General features: G+C 33.8%; 1 protein-coding gene across 2 annotated transcripts; it reads right to left on the reverse strand.

Annotated features, from left to right (window-relative positions):
• Nucleotides 1-1,751: 1,751 nt before the first annotated feature.
• Nucleotides 1,752-20,149, reverse strand: Rev1 (Rev1 DNA directed polymerase). 2 transcript variants are annotated; one of them, XM_074170662.1, is made up of 12 exons: nucleotides 19,834-20,149; nucleotides 19,546-19,773; nucleotides 17,743-18,391; nucleotides 17,249-17,625; nucleotides 14,690-14,882; nucleotides 14,295-14,485; nucleotides 7,609-7,890; nucleotides 6,653-7,135; nucleotides 5,409-5,583; nucleotides 3,015-3,207; nucleotides 1,936-2,064; nucleotides 1,752-1,878 (listed from the first exon to the last, which is right to left on the reverse strand). In XM_074170662.1, the coding sequence occupies exons 1-12, from the start codon at nucleotides 19,909-19,911 to the stop codon at nucleotides 1,830-1,832; spliced, it is 3,027 nt and encodes a 1,008-aa protein (XP_074026763.1). In that variant the 5' UTR covers nucleotides 19,912-20,149; the 3' UTR covers nucleotides 1,752-1,829. The 2 variants fall into 2 exon arrangements, with proteins under 2 accessions (XP_074026763.1, XP_074026764.1); XM_074170663.1 differs by lacking the exons at nucleotides 19,546-19,773; nucleotides 19,834-20,149 and adding an exon at nucleotides 18,931-19,041.
• Between the last annotated feature and the right edge of the window lie 3,507 nt (nucleotides 20,150-23,656).

Consider the following 23,656-nt stretch of genomic DNA (forward strand, 5'->3'; position numbering starts at 1 on the left):
GTTGACACGCATTCAAGAAGATCCACTTTTTTTAAATAAAATTATTTGGACTGATGAATCGAAATTTTCGAGAGAAGGGATTTTCAATAGAAAAAATCGTCATTATTGGTCCAGTGAAAATCCTCACGTCACAAAAGAAGCCTGATTTCAAGAAAAATTTAATTTTAATGTCTTCTGCATGTTGATGGACAACAAATTGAGGTACGTGATATACGAGGAGTCATTAACATCCAGAAGCTACCTGAATATTTTGGAGAATACTGTAGACAGTTTCGTGGATAATCTGCCACTCGAAGATTATCGAAACTGTTGGTACCAACTAGACGGAGCTCCTGCACATTGCACAAGAGAAGTGAGCGCAGAACTGGATAGACTATTTGACGATCGGTGGATGAAGCGCTTGGGACCATGGAATTTGCCAGCGAGATCACCCGATCTTAATCCATTAGATTTTTATTTGGGGGAATGTTTAAAGAAAAAGTTTACAAAATACCCGTGCGTTCGAGAGATGAATTGTTAGAAAGGATTGCCCAAACATTTGAAGATTTGGATCCCAATGAAATCAGATCTGCCACCACGAAAGCAGTCAACACCCGCATTTTAAAGTGCTTGGAAGTGAACGGCCAGCGATTCGAACATATTTTGAAATATTCCACATGATTGTTTTACTTTTTTATAATTATTCATATCAATATTTCCAATTTCAAGTTTCTTAGTGTTTTTTTAAAGTTTATCCAAACATATTGAAATTGTTCTGAATTCGTATAAATTTCTTGAGGTTCATTGGCGGTAGATTCGGATACATTTCATTGAACTTTCTACATGTTCTGCTGATAATTTTGTCACACTGTCCAAAAATAATAAACAAATTCATAAGAACTTCGTTTGAATAGTTTTGTTCCATCGTTTTGAAGGTATTTGCAACTTCTGAAGTGACGAAAATGTCGATATTATTAGGAGAATGTCACAACGCTACTGTCAAATAGTAATCATGGCCTGCTTACCAAATACCGAATGGAAATACCATTCTGAAGGGACATTTTCACAAATAAATGTTCATAAGTCCGAAACTTGACTAGTTAGGTATAGATATGATATACATAGAAAGAAAGCAAATTTCAGCAGCTTTCCGAATTTTCAATAATATACAGGGTGTTCCATTTAAAATAATCAAATTTCAGCAACTTTTTCAAGCAAACGAAAAAACTGTATTTTTTTACCACCCTGTATTGAAGTAACGGAGATTAGGCTGACGTGTGGGAAGTGTCCAAGTATCACCTAACTCCAAACCAAATTTCGATATCATAGTACTTCTTAACTAAAAGATATCGGCATTTTTAGAAGTTATGATTTTCGAAGAAAAAAATTGAAATTAATTTTTATTTCGAAAACGGTAACAGATAGGTGTAGGGAAATATCATGAAAAGTTGTCGGGCAATTGTTGGAGATTCCAAAAATAATATTATATACAGAGTGTTCCATTTGAAAAATCAAAGTTGCTACTGCTTTCTAATAGAAGCGGCAACACCGCATTGTCGAAAATATTTTAGTTGGCTAGAGAATGTCCGAATATGCCCTCCATTAAATTTTCAAAGTGATCCGTTGTCTGGTTCACCAGAAACGTCTAATGTGCCATCCACCGTGAATCAGCCTGTATATATTATGATCTGTACATCTTTGGAGAGAGTTAATTTTGGACATACTTTCTTTCTTTCTTCTGAAGTTTTCCACATTTATTGTATAAAATTGGAGAAGCTGCTCATCTATTATTTATTAAAAATGAAAAAAATATTTACATAAAATATATACATGAGAGCACTCAATTAATACTACAGAGTGTGTGTAGAGCCATTATGCGTGTTCTTTGAATCCAAATCCCTGAAAATGAAATTATTATTATGTATGTCAAAAAAATATTTTTGAAAATTTCAATACATTTCACAACACTGAAACTTCCTTCTGACCATCAAAGTTCCTCCATATCTTGCAACCATTCCCTCTTGCATAATATTTACTATTTTGAAATAAGCTCCATGCCAGTTACAATTTAGCACCGAAAAAAGTCTGAAATTGAATCCAAAATATTAAAAAGCAAATATTCAATCATTACGAAAATAGTCATGAGAAAAAAAGTAATTTTTTGTTCCATGGTCAGACTGGACTAGTCTAATTCAAGGAATGATGAATTGAGATTCGAAGAAAATAAATTTTAAAGAACCAAATATCTAGAAATTCGTTATTTATCAACTGCTGAAGAATATTCTCAAAATGTTAATTCCGTTGAGTGTGACAAATCGAAATCTTTACACAAAAAATATGGAAAACATCCAAAGAAAGGATAATTTCAAAATAAAATCTTTACAAATATGTGTAGATCATGCATAGAATTTACTCTCAGATAAAAACTGGAATAAAAAGCCGCCTCGAAACAACTACTCTCATATAAACATTAAATTACACAAAAGTAAAAGTACTTTTGAAACAACTTCTCTCATACGAACATTGAATCACACAAAAAAACATTTTCCTATTCAGTTTCTACTCCGAACATTCGGTATGGAACTGAAACATATCACTCACACGAACGCTTCATAATATAACATTGTCAGAAAGTCTGGGATTATCCAATGATTATTTTGGTTCATAATCAACTTCTTGAGTCAGGTGAACGTTCCGATATCTAAATAGCTAGACATACCACAAAGAACTGGCCAATTGAGTTTGTCACAATGCTTGGATTCTTTTACAAGAGAGGAAACTGGATGGAGATGAAAAACCAACGTGTTCGAGTTGCAAGGAAAGAAGAAAATACACGAAGTCCCTAAGAATTCATAAGTTTCCCGTATTTTAGTAATTCATTTTAAAAGATTCTCTCCAACGGAAAGATTTAGAGGCAAATTAAATGTTGTTATCGAATTTCCTCTAGATATATTACATGTGTTAACTGGATAACTAATAATCTTCGTCACGTAAATGCTGCAACATCAAAAGTATATTAAAAAAAATGAATTTACCTATGGAGAAAACTGAAAGTAGTTTTCAAACTCTCAATTTTTCTATCAAGTGCAAGTTTTTTGAAATGATTAGCTATCATTTCAACATCAACTTGTCTTGGGTTCTCGCCTGATAGCGTCCACTTTTCTATCACTGGCTTGAATTGATCCCACGTAAGGTTTTTGAATGGATGACTTCTAGATTGAGTTTGACCTTAAATAGAGTGGTTAATTTAGTTTACGCCATGGAAAATAATGATAGTTACCATTTTTGAAACAGAAACAATTATTAGAAAATAAATATTTTGAAATAAAATCTCGGAATATGTATCTCTCCCAACTACCAGCTTGGTCCTGCTGTTGGATGAACGAGAAACATCTGCGAGACTAGCCTATGAGGTATCTTGCATAAATGTATGTCGGATGTAATTCAATATCCAGAGTGGTATTAGCCGGAGAAGTAGTTGTTTTCCGGAGGCATTTACCAGAACCTACAGTTTAGTAAATTAGGAAAGATAAATATTTCGAAGTTTTATTTTGAAATATTTATTTTCTAGTACGTATGTATTTCTCCTGGATAGAATCTTCAGACACAGTTCAAAAATAATTATGATTTTTACTACACGCTTTATATTAGCTTCACCTGTATGTATGTATGTTTGTTTGTTTGTTTGTAACTCTCATGCTCGGGATCTGTATTTGACAGAATTATCTACATTATCGCTTAATCTATTCCCGGGCAGATGGCGTTGTAAGTAACCTCCTTGATATATCGACATTATTGCTTGATCTATTCGCGGGAGATAGTGCTGTACGTAACCTCCTTGATATAATTCGAACTTACTTTACATGTATTTCTTCATTTGAAAAAAGTATTTTTTTTAACACGCGCGCCTGCTCTTATTTGTAACCCTCATTTGCGCGCCTGCTGCCTTGGGCATGGTAGCTGACTTTCAGGCTCCCTCTTCGGAATCGGAAAATATCAATGGACATTTTTCTAAGCAATATACGGCTGATTGATCCCAAAGTTTATATGACATATAGTTTAAAGAAACTAAAAAATACGCTTTTATAGCAAAGCGTGGGCGCTTTGTGCCATATTTTTTGTATATCAAGCGCCTGTCGCTTTTTTCAAAATAATATTAGTATTTTTCGTTAGTTATTGTTTTAAACTCATTGTTTTTTTAACTTTTTAGCTCATGTTTTTAAAAAGCGTGTTTTTTAGTTTTTTAAACTATATGTATTTAATATTAACTGCACAATTGAATATATTCTTCTTGGATACATTTTTTAGAGAATTGAGGAATTTTTTGATGACTGATTTTCCTCAAATACTTTCTGCGGGGATATTCTGCTACAAAGTTATGAAAGTGACTACAGCTAGGGTCAGTTATTACAATAGAAACTTCTTTCCAACATGAAAATCTGGCACTATATGACAAAAAACTCCAGCTGGAAAAAATTCTAAATAAATTAGATTTCTTGCTCATCCAAGAATTAAACTGAAAATATTTTTGAGGTTTCAATTCGATTTTTTGTATTAATTTTTTTAGAAAAAGTTAGTGTTGTAGAGCACTGAATTTGCTTTAAAGAATTCCTTTTTCGTTGAAGCTGTATTTTTCAAGATGTGTTTTCAAGTAACAGACTTGAAAGATGAATTTTAATAAAAATTGATATTTGTTCCCTAATAATTCTGAATTCATAAGTACAATTTTGCAACTAAAAACACTAATTTCATTTGAGCGGTTTAATCTTTCAATTGAATTTTTGTGGAAATGTAATGAAAGTTATTTCCATATTTTCCATAATTATAAAAAAATGTGGGAAACTCACAAAGAAAAAAAATTAATTAACTTCAATATAATAATAATAATAATATATGTGAAAGTTTGGTAATTAAATAAGTAATAATAGATCTGCCAATGTCCTCTCTTTTGTAGAATAGAATGTAGGGTGTCTCCAGAGGCCTCAATAAACCCAAGATATCGCCAGAATATTTAGTGACATGATTATTGTCAAACTCAAACCAGTCTAATTAATATTATCAAAATGATTTATTGAAAGATAAAATATATTTCAATTAATGTAAATGAATGATTATTTCTGAAAATTATTAATTCACGAGCTCTATAAAGCCTGTGGTATTCATTTTCACGGACTGTTAATGAAAAACTATGAGTACTTTTTTGCTCTACTACAGTCTACAAAATTAGCAGAATAACGTTACTGGATACTTCAGATAATTTTTTCACAAAACAGTTTTCAATAATTGCTGTAACGTCATTACAATATTTCCTGATTTTAAGTTTCTACATAAGGAAATACAGAATAATATCATGAACATCCTAAGCATCATAGAATTACTATAACTAAGTGATAACTCAATATCAGCAAGAATCTTCGAAGTTCCATTACCTTTATTTGAATGTTTATGACGAATTTTCCCTGGCTTCTTTTGAGTTTCCAATTCAATTTTTGATGTAAATGGAATAGTACTTTCTAACTTGTATTCTTTCATTATTTCTTTTCTCAATTCTTCAGGAAGCTCACTGAGTACTCCCAAATCGATCTCACCTTTCACTGGAACATACTAAACCAAGAGTTATCGATCATGATTATTTGAAAATGATAGTGCTTTTTCATCAACTAATCCTATGAATACACAAAAAAAAATAACTAGATTTGAAGAAAATGCAAACAGTGATGTAACGAGAACATCATAAAGGGGGGTATGAGTAATATTGAAATTATATTTAAGTTCTGAAAACAGGGGCAAATGTATCTCAAGAAAAGTCGATATTTGTCAGAAAGCTGAGTTTTTCTTTATTATTTTTTTTTTTCATAAGTATTTTTAAAATACAAGTTGGCAACAAATTGTTTGTTACTTTCCTAACTTCAGATAAGACTGGTATTTCCTCACTATTGTGTAGATTTATTATCGAAGATGTTACTAAACATATTTATTTTCCCACATTTTTAGTGTGATAATGAAGAAATAGACAGCCATAAAGCTTTTTTCCCAAAAACTATTCCCTTTTCAACTATTCTCATATTATGAATTTGTAGGCACAGTGGGCCAAAAATAAAAAAAAATATTCAATTAAAACTTTTTAGAATTCGGAATTTAACAATATTACAATTACAATATTAAAAAAAATTCTGAAGTGAAGTCAGAATTGAATTATATTGTTATTAATTTATTAATATTACTGGAGTTTTATCCACCAAACTGTTATTTCAACACCTCAACATGGGTTTTGATCAACAAGCAATCATCTTCAATAGGAAGATTAAACTGAAGATAATCACTTGGTGATCGAAACACGTGTGGACGTGTTAAAATAACGGTTTAATGTTGGGATAAAACTCCAGTAATATTAATTACTATACCAAAGGTTGCAAACAGCGCATCACAAATATTAATTAATGGTTAAAGTTTCGCCTTGAAACGTAAAATTTTATTAAACTTGAACTGCAAAATCTGAAGTGAATTAAATTATTACTTTGAACATGGAATTTTATAACATTCTGACGTTAAACACAGAAGTTCATTAACTTCTGACTTTTAAGTTTTACATGTAGATTTGTTAAATTATTTTTGGAAAATTTGGAATGAAACATAATAACAGTAATAGAAAAATATAGTAGGTTTTCTTTACCTTTTGCGATTTTTCACTTATTTCCAAATTCTTGGTTTTTCCAAAAAAATCAGTCAGTGGCTTGGATGTAGGTTTAACTATTTTATTTTCACTACTGTTGTTGTTTTTCCTTGGACGGCCTCTACTGGACTTTCTAACCTCTTGATTTGATGAACTTTCTTTACTCTTTAAAATTGTTGAAGTTTCATTTTCTCTGCTTTCAATCTCATCCTTATTTGGATTTTCAATATCTCTGTTTGGCTTGACAATGTTCTTATTTGATGATAACTTCAAAAAATTGCTTAGGGCCGTATCCTGAACTGTGATGTTTTCCAATTTACTCAAATGAATTCCCACGCCTCTCAAATCAGCGAATGATGGGTTCAGTTTTTCATACAAAGTTTTACACTCTTTAAAAACAATTTCAGGACTATTTATTATAATATTTGTTGCAGTTTTGGTTAGGCTGTCGCAGATTCCATGGCCCAAATACTTTGCCGTTTCCTTAAATCAAATACGGGGTTATATCTTTGCATACTTCTTGGTTTGGCGAGTTTTTATTTCTGTATGGGATGACAAAATTTATAAAATTTCGACAGAAATGCCCAATATTTCAAATTAGAATTTAAAATGTGTTATAAGTGAACGTCATGAATCTTTGCTGAGACTTCTAGATATAACCATAGTCCTGCCGCAATAGCAGACAAAACGTTTGGTACTTCAGGTTCCATTTAACCACAGCCCATCAGTCATGATTTTGTTCTCTTTGTTTCTAACAAAGTCTAAGAAAATCAATAATTTGGTATTTATCTAAGTGTGAAAACATCAAGAAAACAGTAATAAAAATTGTTTTCATCTAACTTGTATAACAATGTTTAACTGATATTATTGTTTGGTCAATATTTATAAATACTAGACACATATTCAATGAATTTTTTTTTTCAATTCGGTTAAATGATAGTTTCTTTTTTACTTACCACAGGTGCTTCCGGAGATCTAATTAGCAATTTCAAAGTGAGACATCTAGCTCTTTTCTTTATATCATAGAGCCTTGTGTATACTTCGTTCGACAGGCTTCGTAAAAAGTTATAACATTCATCTAATGTTTTAAAACGAATTCCATAATTAATTTCAGCAGAAACAGATTTTCTTTCATGATTAAAGCTGAGTGGTTTACGATCAATACCTCTAGATTGTTCTTTGAGTGTTTCCCCAGCTCTTTGACCTATTTCTGCCTGTAACACTTTCAAAGGAGTTTCCTGAAATTCAAATAAGAAAATAGCAGTTGAAATATCATTGAGGAAGATCATTGAAAATTCAAGATTTTGTTTTAATTTTTGACTAACTTGTTAACCTTTCAAAAATATATTAGACTTTATACATTGCTATTGTAACGTTAACTTCAACACTATTAAGTAATGTTTAATGTTTTGATTAGAAACTTTGATACGATATTTATTACTTGGATTCTTTATCATTTTTTCAGTCTCTTTGAAGTTTTCAATTATATAATCCTAATGTGCTGATATAGCATAAGCAAAACAGATATTCGTTGAGAAATAATTTTCTGTCTAAGAAAACATTAAAAAAAAATTCTGTGAATACCCACTTTCTTCTAGTGGGGTATTCATATAAAATTTTAACATTTTGGCAAAACAGGATGACACGAAAGACAAATGATCCGTCAACATTTCATTCAATTCGTCAAAAGTTTTGCTTTCTCGGTTATAAGGAACCTACAAGCATCTTAAAGAAATAAGGCAAATATTTGAAAGAGTATTACAATCCTCTTCTGTTTCTCACTAACATTACTTGTATATCTCTCAATTACAACTGAAGAGTTTGAATATTTGGGACAACATTCTGCGAATGTTCATTAGGTTAATGGTTTATTCACTCAGATATATAATTCACTTGTACTAGGTATTAGATGATTTCGAAAGTTTTTTCCGTTTTTATGAATTTACTATATTCCGTAATGTTTCAATGAATACTTATTCAATTTAATCGAAATAATCGCCATTTGAATCAGTGCACTTTTGCCAATGTAACACAAGTTGATCAATTCCGTCGGCATAGAAATTGCGTGTTCGGGATTCGATGAAGTCAACGAAGGCCGTTTTGTCTAGTCCTGATTGACGAAGGTTCTACCGATAAACAAGTTATTGAAGTACTTGAAAAGATATTTTTGTCTGAAGGTGGTTGACAATGTTTCGTGGTGTATTTCATCAGTTCGGACTTCCATTGTCTAATATAATATAAATTGATTTGAGATTCCTGAAAAAATATTAAAAAGATTAACCGAAAATAACAATTTTATTTTAACAAAAAAGCTGAAATTACAAAGAAATAACATAAAACTAAACAACAATCAAAAAAATAATAAAAATTGAAATATTTATAAAAGCTGAAAATTAAAAATTATTATTAACAAAAAATGATAAATAAAAATTAAAAGATTCCAAACCAAGTTATGTCACGACGTTTCAATTGTTAGTATCCACAATCGTCTTCGGGTGATAACTGGACTTATTCCTCCGAGATACAACTATTTATAAGCCATTCGAGTGCTTTCACCTATTCCCTCTTCTCTCTCTCTCTCTGCTTCATTGGATTTAGCGGGAGATGACCGTTTGGCGGGTGTCGATCGTTTTTCGGTTTCCGTATGTTACGTATCTCTACGCTAGCTTGACTAAATGCGTTATTGGACAACATATACGCGGATTCTTAAAATTTTGTCCTAAACCAGTGTTCCTCTTTGTGGACGATTTCAGCTTGAGCCCATTTGATATTATGTTGATGAGTTCAAACATGCTCTGGTATTCCGGATTTGCTGGTTTCTCCTCGCTGTGTGTGTTTCTTGTGCTCAGCAATGCGAACTTTCAATGGCCTCTTAGTTTCACCGGATACCCTCCGCACTCGCAGGGTATCCGGTAAATGCAATTCTTGGAATCGCAGTTCGCGTTTGGTGGCCTGGTTTTCGAAAGGCTGATACAGATAGTGTTCCCAGATCTGAAGCAGATCCTGATGTTATACTTGGAACCAATCCTTCGTATCCTATCCGATAATCCTCTGATGTAGGGAACTACAAGTACTGGTTGTGGAGGCTTCCCTTCCTTGTGGAACCCTTGCTGTCTTCTAGCTAAAGCCTGTTCTATCATCACTCTGGAGTAACCATTCCGTTGAAGGTCGTTTTTGATGATGCCTAGTTCCCTTTCGAGACCTTTCTTTGTATTACAGAGCCCGAAGGCACGGTCTAGTAGAGTCTTGATGATTTTTCTCTTAGTCGATTGATGTTGGTTGGATTTCTGGTTCAGATACTGTCCTGTGTGAGTGGGTTTTCGATATACAAATGTTTCCCATTTAGTATCGGTCCTCTTCACCAATACGTCTAAGAAAGGCAATTCGTTGTGGACTTCCTTTTCCATTGTGAAAGTGGTGGAAGGACTTACGTTGTTGATGTGCTTAATGTTATTTCTTTATAATTTCAGTTTTTTTGTTCAAATAAAATTGTTATTTGGTTAATATTTTCTCAGGAATTTCAAATCAATTTATATTATATTAGACAATGGAAGTCCGAACTGATGAAAAGATATTGTTAGGTTGCAAAAGGTCTGGGGAGTATGGCGGGTGAAGCAGAATTTCAACACTCAATTCGTTCAATTTTCAGACGGCGATTTGTGAAACGTGCGGATGGGACTTATTGCGGAGTGGTATCGGACCTCTTCTGTTGACCAGTGCTGCGGACGCAATTTTTGGTACATTTCGTCGATTTCCTCACACCAACCCCTGACCACCATACAGTAAACAGGCTATTTTTTGGTGGGATTTTGCCTTTAGAAAGTGCCTGAATGCCTCATCAGTATCCAACCACTGTCCTAAACGTCTCCTTTTCATCACACTTTTCATCACACTTTTCATCACACATGACAATCTGATTCAAAAAAGGATCGTTATGGTTGCGCAAAAGTAAAAAAGAACAAACCTTGAAACGTGACATTTTCTATCGATTGTTCAAATCGCGAGGCTCTCACTTTTCGAGCTTTTTGACCTTTCCAATACATTTGAAACCATCAAAGACTGCATGGGAGCTGACGCTCAGTTCTTCCGCCATTCCACGCACGGTTTGTGATGGTTCAATCTCCATCAGGGTCCTCAAATCCTCGTTATGGATTACTGTAGATTGACCAGTTCGGGGTTCATCTTAGAGCTTAAAATTTCCAGAACAAAATGTCGTGAAAAAACGTCGAACAGTGCGTTCATTACCACTATCATTGCCAAATGCCTGGTTGATTTTTCAGTTTACTTCGGCAGCGCTTTGGTTCAATTTGAATTCGTAGAGAAACAGCCCCTTGAAGGGGGTACATAAAATGTATATAACAATTTTTTTCACAAGCACTGAAAAAGTTACAATATTGAAATTAACCTGACGTTTTGTGCTACTAAAAAGACACTTAGCCAGTAATTTATTTGGTTTACCCCATGGTTGTAAGGGGTGGAAAACGCAACCCCTAAAATTTATTTCCAATGTAACTTTTTGCCTTATTATATGTTTACCATTTGAAAATTTATTTCCGATAGTCTGTTTCATTCTAAACAAAAAATGTTTCTTGGGTTTTTTGCCCAAAATAAACCAGTTCGCAGCAAAAAATTATTTTACGAACAACTACATAGATACATCGTCATAAATGCGAACTGGATTTATTATTATTATGTAGTTAGTACCTTTATTAAACGATTAAAGGTTAATAAACAAAACTAATTTATTAATAACAAAACACACTACATGTAGAAATCATAGTAAATGTTCAGATATTACGCATGCGTCTACACGTCAGCGCATTGAGCCACGTATTCGCTCAAATATTCCTGGAGTCTCTCTGATTACCCTGCACGCATCGATGATGCGGTTTCTTAAGTCCTCTACATCGCGAACAGGAGTACGATAAACCAAATGCTGTAAATGGCCCCAAATAGAGAAATCGAGAGGATTGAGATCCGGGATCGAGCGGGCCAGTTCTGTGGTCCTCCTCGAAGTATCCAATGATTTGCATATGTTTCAGTTGAATGCTGACGTGCTACTTGACTAAAATGGGCGGGAGCCCCATCATGCATAAAAAACATATCCCTTCTGACGCCGAAAGGAACTTTCTCCAGCAGTACTGGATGCACTTCTCTTGAAAATTAAACGTATGCCTCACCATTTAATCGAGGAGGTAGAAAATGAGGCCCAATTAAATCATCCTCAATAACTCCGAGCCACACGTCAAGAGAAAACTGTTCTTGATTGTTAGTTTTGACAATAATGTGAGGGGTTTCATCAGCCCATATGTGGTAAATATGAAAATGAATAATCTTGTCCCGAGAAAAACTACATTCGTCTGTGAATTCTATCGTCTTCAGAAAGTCACAATTTCTTCTAATCATTTCCAGCATCCAATTGCAAAATTCAAGACGGTTTGGAAAGTCTCGCGGTAACAGTGCCTGGACTCGTTGCAGATGGTAAGGGTATAAGAGTTGTCCCTTTAAAATTCGAAATACCGTCGTATGATCAACATTTAGCTGAAAAGCAATATTTCTAGTACTGGTAGTAGGTTGTTCTTTAATCAAATCAAGTACTGCTGTGGTGTTCGTACTTCTCGATGACGATCACAATCCTGCGTTCTTTTGTCGAATGAACCATATTCTCATAATCGTTGATGAAGTCGAGCAAATATTCTATGTGAAGGATGCTGCCGTTGAGGATACATTTCAGCATATCTTCTAGAAGCTTCTAACCCATTCCTCTGCGACAGACCGTAAACGTAATGCATATCAGCCATTTCCTCATTTGTGTATGCCATTTTAATACCACAGGTGAATTATTATAGTAACAAATTAGGAACAGAACAACAACACACAATTAGTATTAATTCAATTTCGAAAATTCACAAACTGACAGCGTCATACCAATTTAATTGTCACTATCGCTAATAGCCACTTACTAGATAGATTATTTTGGTATTTTCGCATTTATGACGATGTATCTCTGTAGTTGTTCGTAAAATAATTTTTTGCTGCGAACTCGTTTATTTTGGGCGAAAAACCCAAATAAACCAAATAAATTTCTGGCTGTCTTTTTGGTAGTACAAAACGTCAGGTTAATTTCAATATTGTAACTTTTTCAGTGCTTGTGAAAAAAATTGTCATACAAATTTTATGTACCCCCTTTAAGGGGCTGTATCTTAACAAGGAATGCTCTAATGAAATTTCTTTATATGAAAGATCCTATCTTTTTTTCGATGAGGAATCACCTCGTTGAATGTTTTATACTGATTTAGTTACACCCTGTATTATAGAAACATTGTTGGAGGAGAAAGCTTTTGATAATAAATTTAAATTTAGTAAGGTTGAGTAACTTCACAGATGAATGAAGATGATTATAAAGATTTAAGTTCAGTGAATTTCTTTGACTGATAGTCAGATTATGTCTAGGCAGGTTCAATAAACATGCGGACCTCGTTTCATATGCATGATTTTCACCATGTCTTTCAAATTTGTCAACATTTTCATGGATCTCCAGTAACACTTTGGCCTTTTTCTGGCACCTAAACACACTTATCGAGTTACTTGAATGACCCCAAATGAGAATACCATAAGAAATAACTGAGTGAAATAATCCGTAGTAGGCTCTTTTCAGCGTCATCAAGGTGACCACATCGTTCAGTCGCCTCAAAACGAACAAAACAGTAGAAAGTTTTCTGAGCATAGCTTTGATATGATCAGACCAGCTCATTCTATGATCAATAGTGAATCCCAAAAACTTTACACTTTTAGATTGGGGAATATTGCGATTGGAAGATATGATTATATTTTGAGTTTTATCTTTATTCGAGGTGAGTTTGTTAGCAGCAAACCAACTGTAAGCTAATGTTTTGCTATCTTCCATCATTAGTTGTAAGCTAGTTAAGTCTTTACTAGAGCACATTAAAGTTGTGTCGTCTGCAAACAAGATACAACATGCTGGTTTCACGAGACTGCATAGGTCATTGATGTAGATCAAGAACAATACTGGACCTAAAAGGGATCCCTGAGGAACACCATGCTTCATTTCTTTGAGGTTTGACTTTACGTTGTTCACTTCAACAAATTGGCACCGATTTGTTAGATAAGATTGGCCGAGCTTGAGAGCTGTGCCCCGACACACGACACAGTAGAATATATATTTATTGAGATAGGGAGCTACAAAACATTAATATAGACAAATCTTTTGAAACAACCTAATACTAATGCATTTTCACTTATAGGTGACCTACTAAAATAAACCTCTTCCACCAGGAGATTAAAGTTAGAAGCACCTCAATCTGAAATTTTTATTTTCTTATAATCTTCCATCAACGTTTTGATAAGTCTGAGATTTTTTTTATTTACTGTGAAATTATAAATACAGTAAGTTAACTTATCATCTCTGTAATACATGTCATGAAAAGCATTGGAATAGTTCCAGCATATGGGAGTATCCTCCTCATTATAAAGTATACTTTTACAGGTGATGAACTATTTAACACTGTTGCCTGAATGAATATTGTCAGCATCAATGCCTTCTAATTTTTACGTTTCATATTGGTAAAAAATTTCAAGTACTGTACCATGGAAGATACCTAGTTGTTATTGGAAAACATACCTGTACATCGCCACAAGTATTCAATCCTAAATTTTTAAGTTTATGTAAAGTGGCTCTTCCAACGCCTGGCAGATCAGAGAGGGGAATTTCTGACATGTAGAATTCAAGGTTGCTAGGTTGCAAATGGTATTGACCTGCAGGTTTGGCTTTACGAGTAGCTAATCTTGCTTGAAGACGGTTAGCTCCAAAACCTAATAAGGAAACATGAATTTCATTCCATGTGAAAAAAACTATAAAAAATAAGTATAGAGAATGTTGTTATGAATAAAGTATCTATAAAACCAGATACATATATTTTGTTTTAGACAATACTATTTGAGATGGAAAAAAATTAATGTTTTCATTTCAAAAACACAAAATAATCTTGATTTTGAATTTGATGATCTAAAACTTACCTGTGGAAGAGGGGCATCCAGTAGCTGACATAATTTCTTGCCTTATATGAGTGGCCCATTCGTCTACGGTTAGTCCTGTTTCTTTCAGAATACCTGTGACGTCTACGAACATTTCATCACAACTTACTGCTTCAATATCTAAAGTATATGAAGCAATGGTCCTATATAATATATTTGATACTTCTTTGTAGCCCTTGAATAAAAAATGGAAAATGACTAATATTCAGAAATAATAGTTTTATATACAGCTGTGGCTGAATACACCAAGAATACCTTTTTAATGTTACGTAATTTCACCAAGACACCTTTATAAAAAGATATTTTTATGTTTTATTATCGTTAAATCTGCAGGCTGGAATAATTTGTTCAATCTGTTATGATTTAAAGTGAAATTCAACTGAAATATAAATCCGGGACAAATGTCCCTTTTAAATCATAAATTTCAAATGATGTTTTTAAATAATGAAACTTTCAACTTCAAGGAAACAACCTGAGATGAGGTCTATGAATATAGAAAAATGTGTTCCGTCTTTACCTCTCGTTTGAATCTAATTTTAATTGATTATTACTTTTTTTACCCTGGTGTTTTCTAAAAGCAATGTCTTTTTATTCGATTCAGTATCCAGATCGCGATATTACTGTGCTTTTATGACTATATTGAGCATCCCCTATAGGTATACGATATTGCATTAAAAACAGTCGAGAGTGCCAGAGAAGCAGTCAGTCACTGAAATTCTTAAGATAAGCAAAGTTTGATTCAGTTGAAAGTATTTGCTCTCTCTATTTATCAAAACCATGCCAAAAGGGTAAAAAGTGCAATCTCAAATTTTGCAATCCTCTCATGTCAACACTCAGTGTCTATCACGAGCAAAAAATTCGTGAATCATAATATAGTTCTTAGTCTGTACATTTCCATTGCTTGCTTCTAACGAATTATGATCCAAGAAGAGTTATTCTAGGTTTACTATTGCTAACTTTGACAACGGTTGCCAAATTTCAGAAAAACTTTTCAAGTTTTACCAATAGAAAGGGGACTCTCATATCACCCAAACTCTCAGACCCTCTTGCTACAATTTCTTTATAAAACAATTATTGGCAACACCTGTTTCATGAACAGTCCAATACAATGTTTATCAAATACGAGATGGTTACTGGAATATTTGGAAAAGAATGAATACATGAAAGATATCAAAACTAATATTTCTCATACGGAGGATGCTTTAATCAAAACTTTCGCAGAAGTTATCAAGGAATTGTGGTCGTCAGAAGATTCATCTGATAGAGCAGTGAACACAGTCTCCTTAAAAAGTCAGATTCAGAGTTTTGCCCCTCGATTCATGGGTCATGCGCATCAAGACGCCCATGAGTTCCTTCGTTATCTTTTAGAAGGATTACATGATGACGTTAATATAATTATTGAGAAACCTAAACCGACCTTAACGGAGATTAACGAAAAATTGAGCGACAGAGAAAAAGCGCAAGAGTCATGGCTGATTCATTTGAGTACGTTTAACTCTAAGATTGTAGATAATTTCGTTGGTCAATTAAAATCCACGATGAAGTGCACACATTGTGGAGACTCATCTGTAACCTTCAATCCGTTCTGGGATTTGTCACTCCCCATACCACAAAGAACTGGCCAATTGAATTTATCACAGTGCTTGGATTTCTTCACAAGAGAGGAAACTTTGGATGGACATGAAAAACCGACGTGTACAAGTTGCCAGGAAAGAACAAAATGCACAAAGTCTCTATCGATCCATAAGTTTCCCCGTATTTTAGTCACTCATTTTAAGATTTTCTCAAACAGAAAGATTTAGAGGCAAGTTAAATGTTGCCATCGAATTTCCTCTAGATGGATTAAACATGAACAATTATGCAGCACAAAATGTGACTCCTTGTCGTTATAATCTATATGCCCTTTTGAATCACATTGGATCTACCTACAGCGGACATTATACAGCATTCTGCAGACATCCTTATACTGGCACGAATACAATGATTCACATGTGTCACCAATTTCACCAAAATCGCTTGAGAGTGGAGATGCATACATTCTCTTTTATCAAAAGGAGGAAACGAGATCGCACCTTTGAGCGTTTTGAAATGTTATATTTGTACTGTTGTTTTCAATGTTATAGTGAGTTATGTAAGATTTATGTTATATTATATGTTAATTTACGACTTCAAAAAAAATTATGAGAGATATCATTTGAATAGTAAAAAAGTTACTTATAATGATTTGAAAATATAATTTTTTTTTTATTGTACTCCACTTTTCATTCATTAAATGAATTATTTTTATATTCATTTCCAACCATAGAATAATGTTAAAAATGTTTTAATCACACATCAAACAGATGCCTTGAAATAAAATTCTTGATAAGGATGAGAACTCTTTAACAAAAATCATTCTTTTAGAAAATTGAAATCAGATATATGATTTTTAATAGTTAACCGAATATTTGACATCTAAATTCAATCTGAATGGAAATGTCTTTGTTTCATTCTGATCATAAAAACAGAAACAGGAATTATATGTCAACACACAGTAAATACCTCAAAATCATAGGGGAGGGTATTCAGATTTGGACAAAGCTTCACTGCCTGCCCAAGAAACATTCCATTTTTCACTCCACATTTTCTAGCCTCATAACTACAGCTGGCTATCTCTGACATACTGGACTGGGTATCTAATTTATCTACTCGTGAAATTGCACCCAGTGGTAATTGGTCATAGTACAAAGCAAACTCCTGCTTTCTGTTAGCTTCTTGTTCTGGCCTAGTATTAGTTAACTGACCCCTACGTGCATGAGTAATAGCAACAGGTTTACCTCTAAGGTCTGGGTTATTTCTGAGACCAACCGAAACAAAAAAACAGTCCATATCTATGTGCATTATTATGATGTCAGATATTGAATTTGCTGTTGCATTTCCTAAAAATAAGAACAATTTTGTCTTTTTCTATTCATTAAAAATGAATAGTTAGTTTTACCTTCTTCATTAATATGTTATTTACTTCATTGAACTGAATAAATGAAATGAATCGATACCTTTAGTCAAAAGCAACTTCTCTTTCCCTGGAAATTGGCCATTAGATTTCAGCCGCATTTCTCCAACCAGTTGTTTGAACTCAGCTCCAAGAGTAGATATCAGATGAAGTCTGGAATTACTATAGAATTCTTCTAGAAATTTCGGATCTGAAGCCGTTTTTACAGAAAGTTTATTACTTTGATTTGACCTATTTTTTAAAATATTGGATTCATCAGAAATGTCCACTTCCTCTTTCATATACACATCATTTGTATCAAGATGACTTGCAATCTTGCAAATGTTTTCAACTGGCTTATACTTATCTTCTTTATTTTCATACATATCCATTGATTGCTTCATATCTGTATTAATTGAACTAAGAGTTTGAACCTTGTGAACATCTTTAACTGAATCAAATTCATTTTTTTTTTTACTGAAAATCCCTTTTGAACATTCCCTTTCTATATTTTCCTCAAATTTACTTGAAACTTTTGCCTCGACTTCTTCCACACTTGAATGTTTTTCGACAACAGGAAATACTATTTTTGGTTGAGTCTTACTTTGATTTGTATAAAGTAAATATCTTTGATACTCTAAAAGTTTTCCCATAGAAATACTATCGGTAATCCAAGCGGGCTTGACAATTGGCACTGATCCTAGGTGTTTTATCTGAAATGAATATGAAAGTGTATTTAGTGAACCAATCAGATTATTGATTAAAGTATTGAGTAGTCAATAAAATCAACATGGACATTTTGAAATATTGCAATTATTCAACACTTTTTACAGGTAAAAGTTGTTGAATGATTCGAGATTTATGTTGGGATCATTGGGATTGTGACTAACCCTTGAGATGGTTTCAAACTTCAAGTTTCAGATGCTGAAGTTCATTAGCACGTTTGTAGCAGTGACGTTAGAACTATTGATAATGTTTAAATCTAAAGGGAGAGATCAGTTTATGGGAAAGAAAGATTTTTTGCTTTCTGTGTCTCCATTATTATACAAAAAATGTGGGAATCTTCTAGAAGAAAGCAAAATAAACTCTTTACAATGATGTGTAGTCCATGCATAGAAGTTTACTTACAGGTACTAACTGGAGGACAGTTTTTCATTCATTGCGTTAAAGAGATATAAGTGTGGTATGCTTTGGGGTTGTGTATTAGTTTAGATTTTATTTATACACTGCATTAACAAACTGATTCTGTTACCAATTTTAGGTTGGTAGCCGGGCGGTTCGGAGTGGGTGCTTTGTTCACTCAGTCAATCGGCCGATGTGTGAGTCGATGGTTCAAGCCGCGGGCTGAAAGCTTGATTTTCACTTGCTATCGTCCAACCCGTGTTAGGGATCACACGTTAAAAAGAAGGCCTCGATAGTACAAGTTTCGACTTTTGAGGGTTGTCGTTCGTAGGGGTGCAAAAGCTGATTAACAGAAAAAACATATACATAACATATATACATATTGTTTCTTGACGATATCACATTGTTATGGCATTTTAATGCACATTACATGAAATAATACATATTGACGTGATTAAAATTGAGTCAAAAAGACCCATTTCCAAATGCGCAATGTTATATGTATGTGGGAAAACGAATAATTGAAAAAAGAGCTCTGCCAAATTTTTAGAGATATGTATACATAAAATATGTAGGTACAAGAAACACCAACGACCAAGTTATAAGTAGATTTGTCTGTGTTTACTAGTGGTGACCTGGTGACTGACTAGTGTGCCAACTTGAATGTGAATCTAAGTTTAAAAAACCAATGTAAAATTTTAACTTCTGGTTGTCAATAGAGTATCATCCCCCTACATGATTATACCTTAACATTTGGCAGATTGGAAGCTATGATATGTGTTGTACTCGAAACTTGATAACCATGAAACAGCCCTCCATGGGCAGCCATTAGATCTTTCAGTTCATTCATTGGTGGTTTTGTGAGACCATTAACATGGATGGCAATTCCTTGAAAAATGTTAGAGACTTGTTTAACTTCAGACTCCCGAAACTGCTCTAAAAGTTTGGCTCGTTTGGCTTCCATATAACCACCCTGGAAAGTTATGGAGGCATTTAGTTAATTCCTGAATTAAAAATTCAGATAAACATATACCCAATCTCCAAATCCCATTTCTTCATCTTCAGTCTTTTTATTTTTTTTCTTCCTTTGACCGATTTCCTCCCTAACCATGATAAATGTTTGAATATCCCTACCCAATCTAGAATTTCAAATTCGTTCTCAATTTCAAATTCAAAATAAAGATGTTTTCTGGCGTTTAACTTATTCGAGCTTCGAGCAACTATTCAAAACCGATTCGTAGTGACGTCATTAATAATAAGATTCGCCAGAATGGAATGATTTCGTTTTTGTCAGATGTCAAATTCAATAATAAAAACAACTTGGTGTACTCTTTGGTCATATCATCATATTATGACGAATCAAATTTGAAATTTTTCACATGAAAAGATGCAACACATAAAACATCGTGACGTTGTATCTGACGTTAGTGTCTAACGTTGTAGTGTCAATGCATGGACAAATGAGATGAGATCCATGAGTCAATGTTCTCTTTTCACTGACCAGTCCATATTTATTATTACGTCACGTAATCTGTAATGAACCCTCTGAGTAATGAGCATGACAAACAACTAACCTCAGAATCAAGATTGCCACATGATACTTTATATATCTTTATTATATATTCCCAGAGACGGATTAACCTTAAGGCAGAGTAGACAACTGCCTAGGATCGACAGGGGCCCACTGCAGCCCGCAAAAAAAAGTTTTATGGATCGAAAATGATAATCAACAATACTATTCTTTTTTTTTTTTTCAACGCATGTAACACTTTATATATACAGAACCATCTAGTATCTAATATTAGAAGTAATATAATCCTTTGTAACGCAACTGGACTTCATTTACGTTGGGGGAATCCCTGATTCTTTGGGTGCGTTCTGTAAGCTTCCGTAGCGTGATAATAATGTGTAGCGTAATAATTCCAAAACTTTCGAAATACGTTAAGTACAATATGTGAGTTTTGCGATTTTAAGGTAAATTTAAAAAAGTTTTAGTGTGCTCCGTCTTTGAAGACTTACGATTTCCACATACACCAAAAGTATTTAAAAAATTCGGAACGCAGCGAGTAGGCGGACTGTTTATGTCGTTTTACGTTGAGGAATTCCCCGATTCGTAAGATGCTATCAGGAGCGTTTTACGACAGTGAATTGAAAAACACTTTATGCTTTGTGTTTACTCTGAATAGGAGTAAAGTATTAGTTCTTTTTATGAACATTGTCCTGAAAACTTAACGGGAGAATAAATCATGATTGGTTCGGACGATCAAATCAAAGAGGCTTCTACAAAATTTTGTGAGCATTATTCTGAGGATATTGAGCATGAATTTATACACGAGATGGTACAGTTCAAGTACTTCGTCTTACAATTGCAGGATGCCGGGAAAGATAACATTGTAGCTGCTGAAGAATCGTATAAATTGATCCTTAATAATATGGCTCAATTAACTTTCCCAAATGGTATGATAGCATTGCAAATTTATAGAAGTTTGATGATCACAAACGCGACAGGAGAACGAAATTTTTCAAAATTGAAATTATTAAAAAATTCTCTTCGAGCAACAATGTTTCAACATCGCTTAAATTCATTGTCGATAATGGCAATTGAAAATGATGTATTGGAAAAGGTTCACATTGAAGAAGTCGTGAAAGATTTTATATATAAAAAAGTTATAAAAGTTCATATTTGAATTAACAGAAGTTACTGAAATTACTTCAATTTTTTCTTTTGTTTATTGCGTTTGGTTAAATATATATTTTAAATTAAAAATGACTGAGTCGCGTTTAATTTTTCATGTATACATAGAAAACACCTAGACTTAGGGCGGAATCAAACGTACACGTACTCTACGCGTGGGCTGCGCGGGTGACTTTGTACTCAGCCAACCCGCGTTGAGCACGCATAGAGCCTGCGTATGTCTGAACTCGCCCTTAGGACGTCATCCATGCCTATATTGGGAATTGTATTCAGGAATGTGGGTAGAAGGCAAAAAAATACATCACATGATTTAGTTAGTCAGAGTAGGTAAAGAAAAGGGGCCCGAAAATTGTATTGCCTACAGGCCCATACAGGGTTGATCCGGCTCTGTATATTCCTTTATATAAAAACACACATCTTGGTGAATCAAATATTTAAAACTAATTGTCAAATGATGAGTTTCAAGATATTACAGAATTATCACTAAAAATGTATCTTGTCAATTTGATTTCTTCGTTTGAAACAGTTTTTTTCCTCTAAAATACCTTTGCTTCACATGGTAACTCTTTTCATGTAACCAATTCTGATAATAGGTATATCAAAAATATTTAGAGTTCGATATTCTGAAAACGTTGAGTACAAAATATTTAACCGTTTTGCTCATCGAACCGCCTAAGATAGCGAACAAGTTTTTTTCATATAAGGGGCATTCATGGACGAAGTACTCATTAAATAAGTAAACCGCAGATACGTGTTTGTAGCTCATTAGATGTCATCAGTACGGTATATCAGAAGGTTGCGTTTTATAAACAAGCCACTTATGTTTTCTCCCAGAAACAATAGATCAATAATGGCATTTTCAAAGTGGCACCCACGGCCTGATGACTTCGACAATTGCGGAACTAGTCAAATGTTACACCCATGCTCAATCTTTAAAGAGATGGGATGAAATCAAAGGATGTAATCTTGCCAGGATCACCTTGGGCGACCCTGGGAAGCTGGCGCCGAAGAAATATCTGGCGATGACCAGGAAAAATCTACGCCTTACAGTAGGATTTCTGACTGGCCACTGTTAGCTAAGGAAACACCTACATAATATGGGGCTAGTGGACACACCTCTATGCAGGATGTCACTTTGTCACTTCAATGGCGATAATTTTGTCTATTAACATTGCTATTCAAAAAAATGATCACTCATCGCTGGAAAAGACGTTTAACAAAAAAGATTAGGGATCGAATTGACTTGAAGAGACATGATTTCGCGAAACTCTATTTCTCTATCATAATCATCCTCGTGGAGCTCTTGGAGAATCTGCATTTTAAAAGGATGAAATTATTGCATTTTCAATGCTTTTCTTACAGTCTCGCGTGACATTCCCGTCTGTTCTGATACTGAGCGTAAGTACGCCTTGCAGCAAATGTTCCCAAAACTTCAATTTGAGCTGCTTCATTTTGTATTCCGGGGCTATTCCTTTTTTTGTTTATCGCTGAATTATTTTTGGATGGATTTCTTTAAAAAGACATGCCGCCTTTCGTGCGCAATTTCCAACGTCTCCGTAAGTTATAATCTTTTCAGTTCTGTCTTGAAGAATGTACACTTTTTAAAGTAATCACTAAACAGCCCAACAGGTACAACTGTATATGCACAATACTAACACTTCGTTCAAATTTGCGAACCAATTTGTTGCCTGAAAACAGAAATTATTTACAGCAGAAGCAGCAAAAAGAACGGCTATCTGTACACTTTCTGCATTGAGAAATAAAAAGTCAGCATTTACTAAACACAACTTTATTACCATCTGCGTTTCACCATTAGACTACTTTTTGATGTAAATTAATTGGAGCGAATGTGTAATGTTATTCCTAATAAAGGTTTAGAACGGTACCACCTAATATTCTTACCAGTTCTGGTCAAACCATGCATCTCACTATAGGCGTAATAATAATTACTTCTTTTAGTTTAGGACGCTATTTTTCAAAAAATGCTCATCAAAAAATAATAAGTCAGGTTACCATTGGAAGCAGAATTTAACGTCAATCAAAATGATGTGCCACTTGACCCCCCCATTCCAATTTAAAATTCTAAGGGTAACATCTACACTTCCTAGGGGATTGAACCACGCGGGCTACAAATAGTTCTTGAAAGTGTCCCTATTGACAA

Source organism: Leptinotarsa decemlineata, unplaced genomic scaffold, assembly GCF_025532065.1.
Source record: "Leptinotarsa decemlineata unplaced genomic scaffold, Ldec_3_MD MMD2_P_RNA_scaffold_9, whole genome shotgun sequence".
Taxonomy (NCBI): domain Eukaryota; kingdom Metazoa; phylum Arthropoda; class Insecta; order Coleoptera; family Chrysomelidae; genus Leptinotarsa; species Leptinotarsa decemlineata.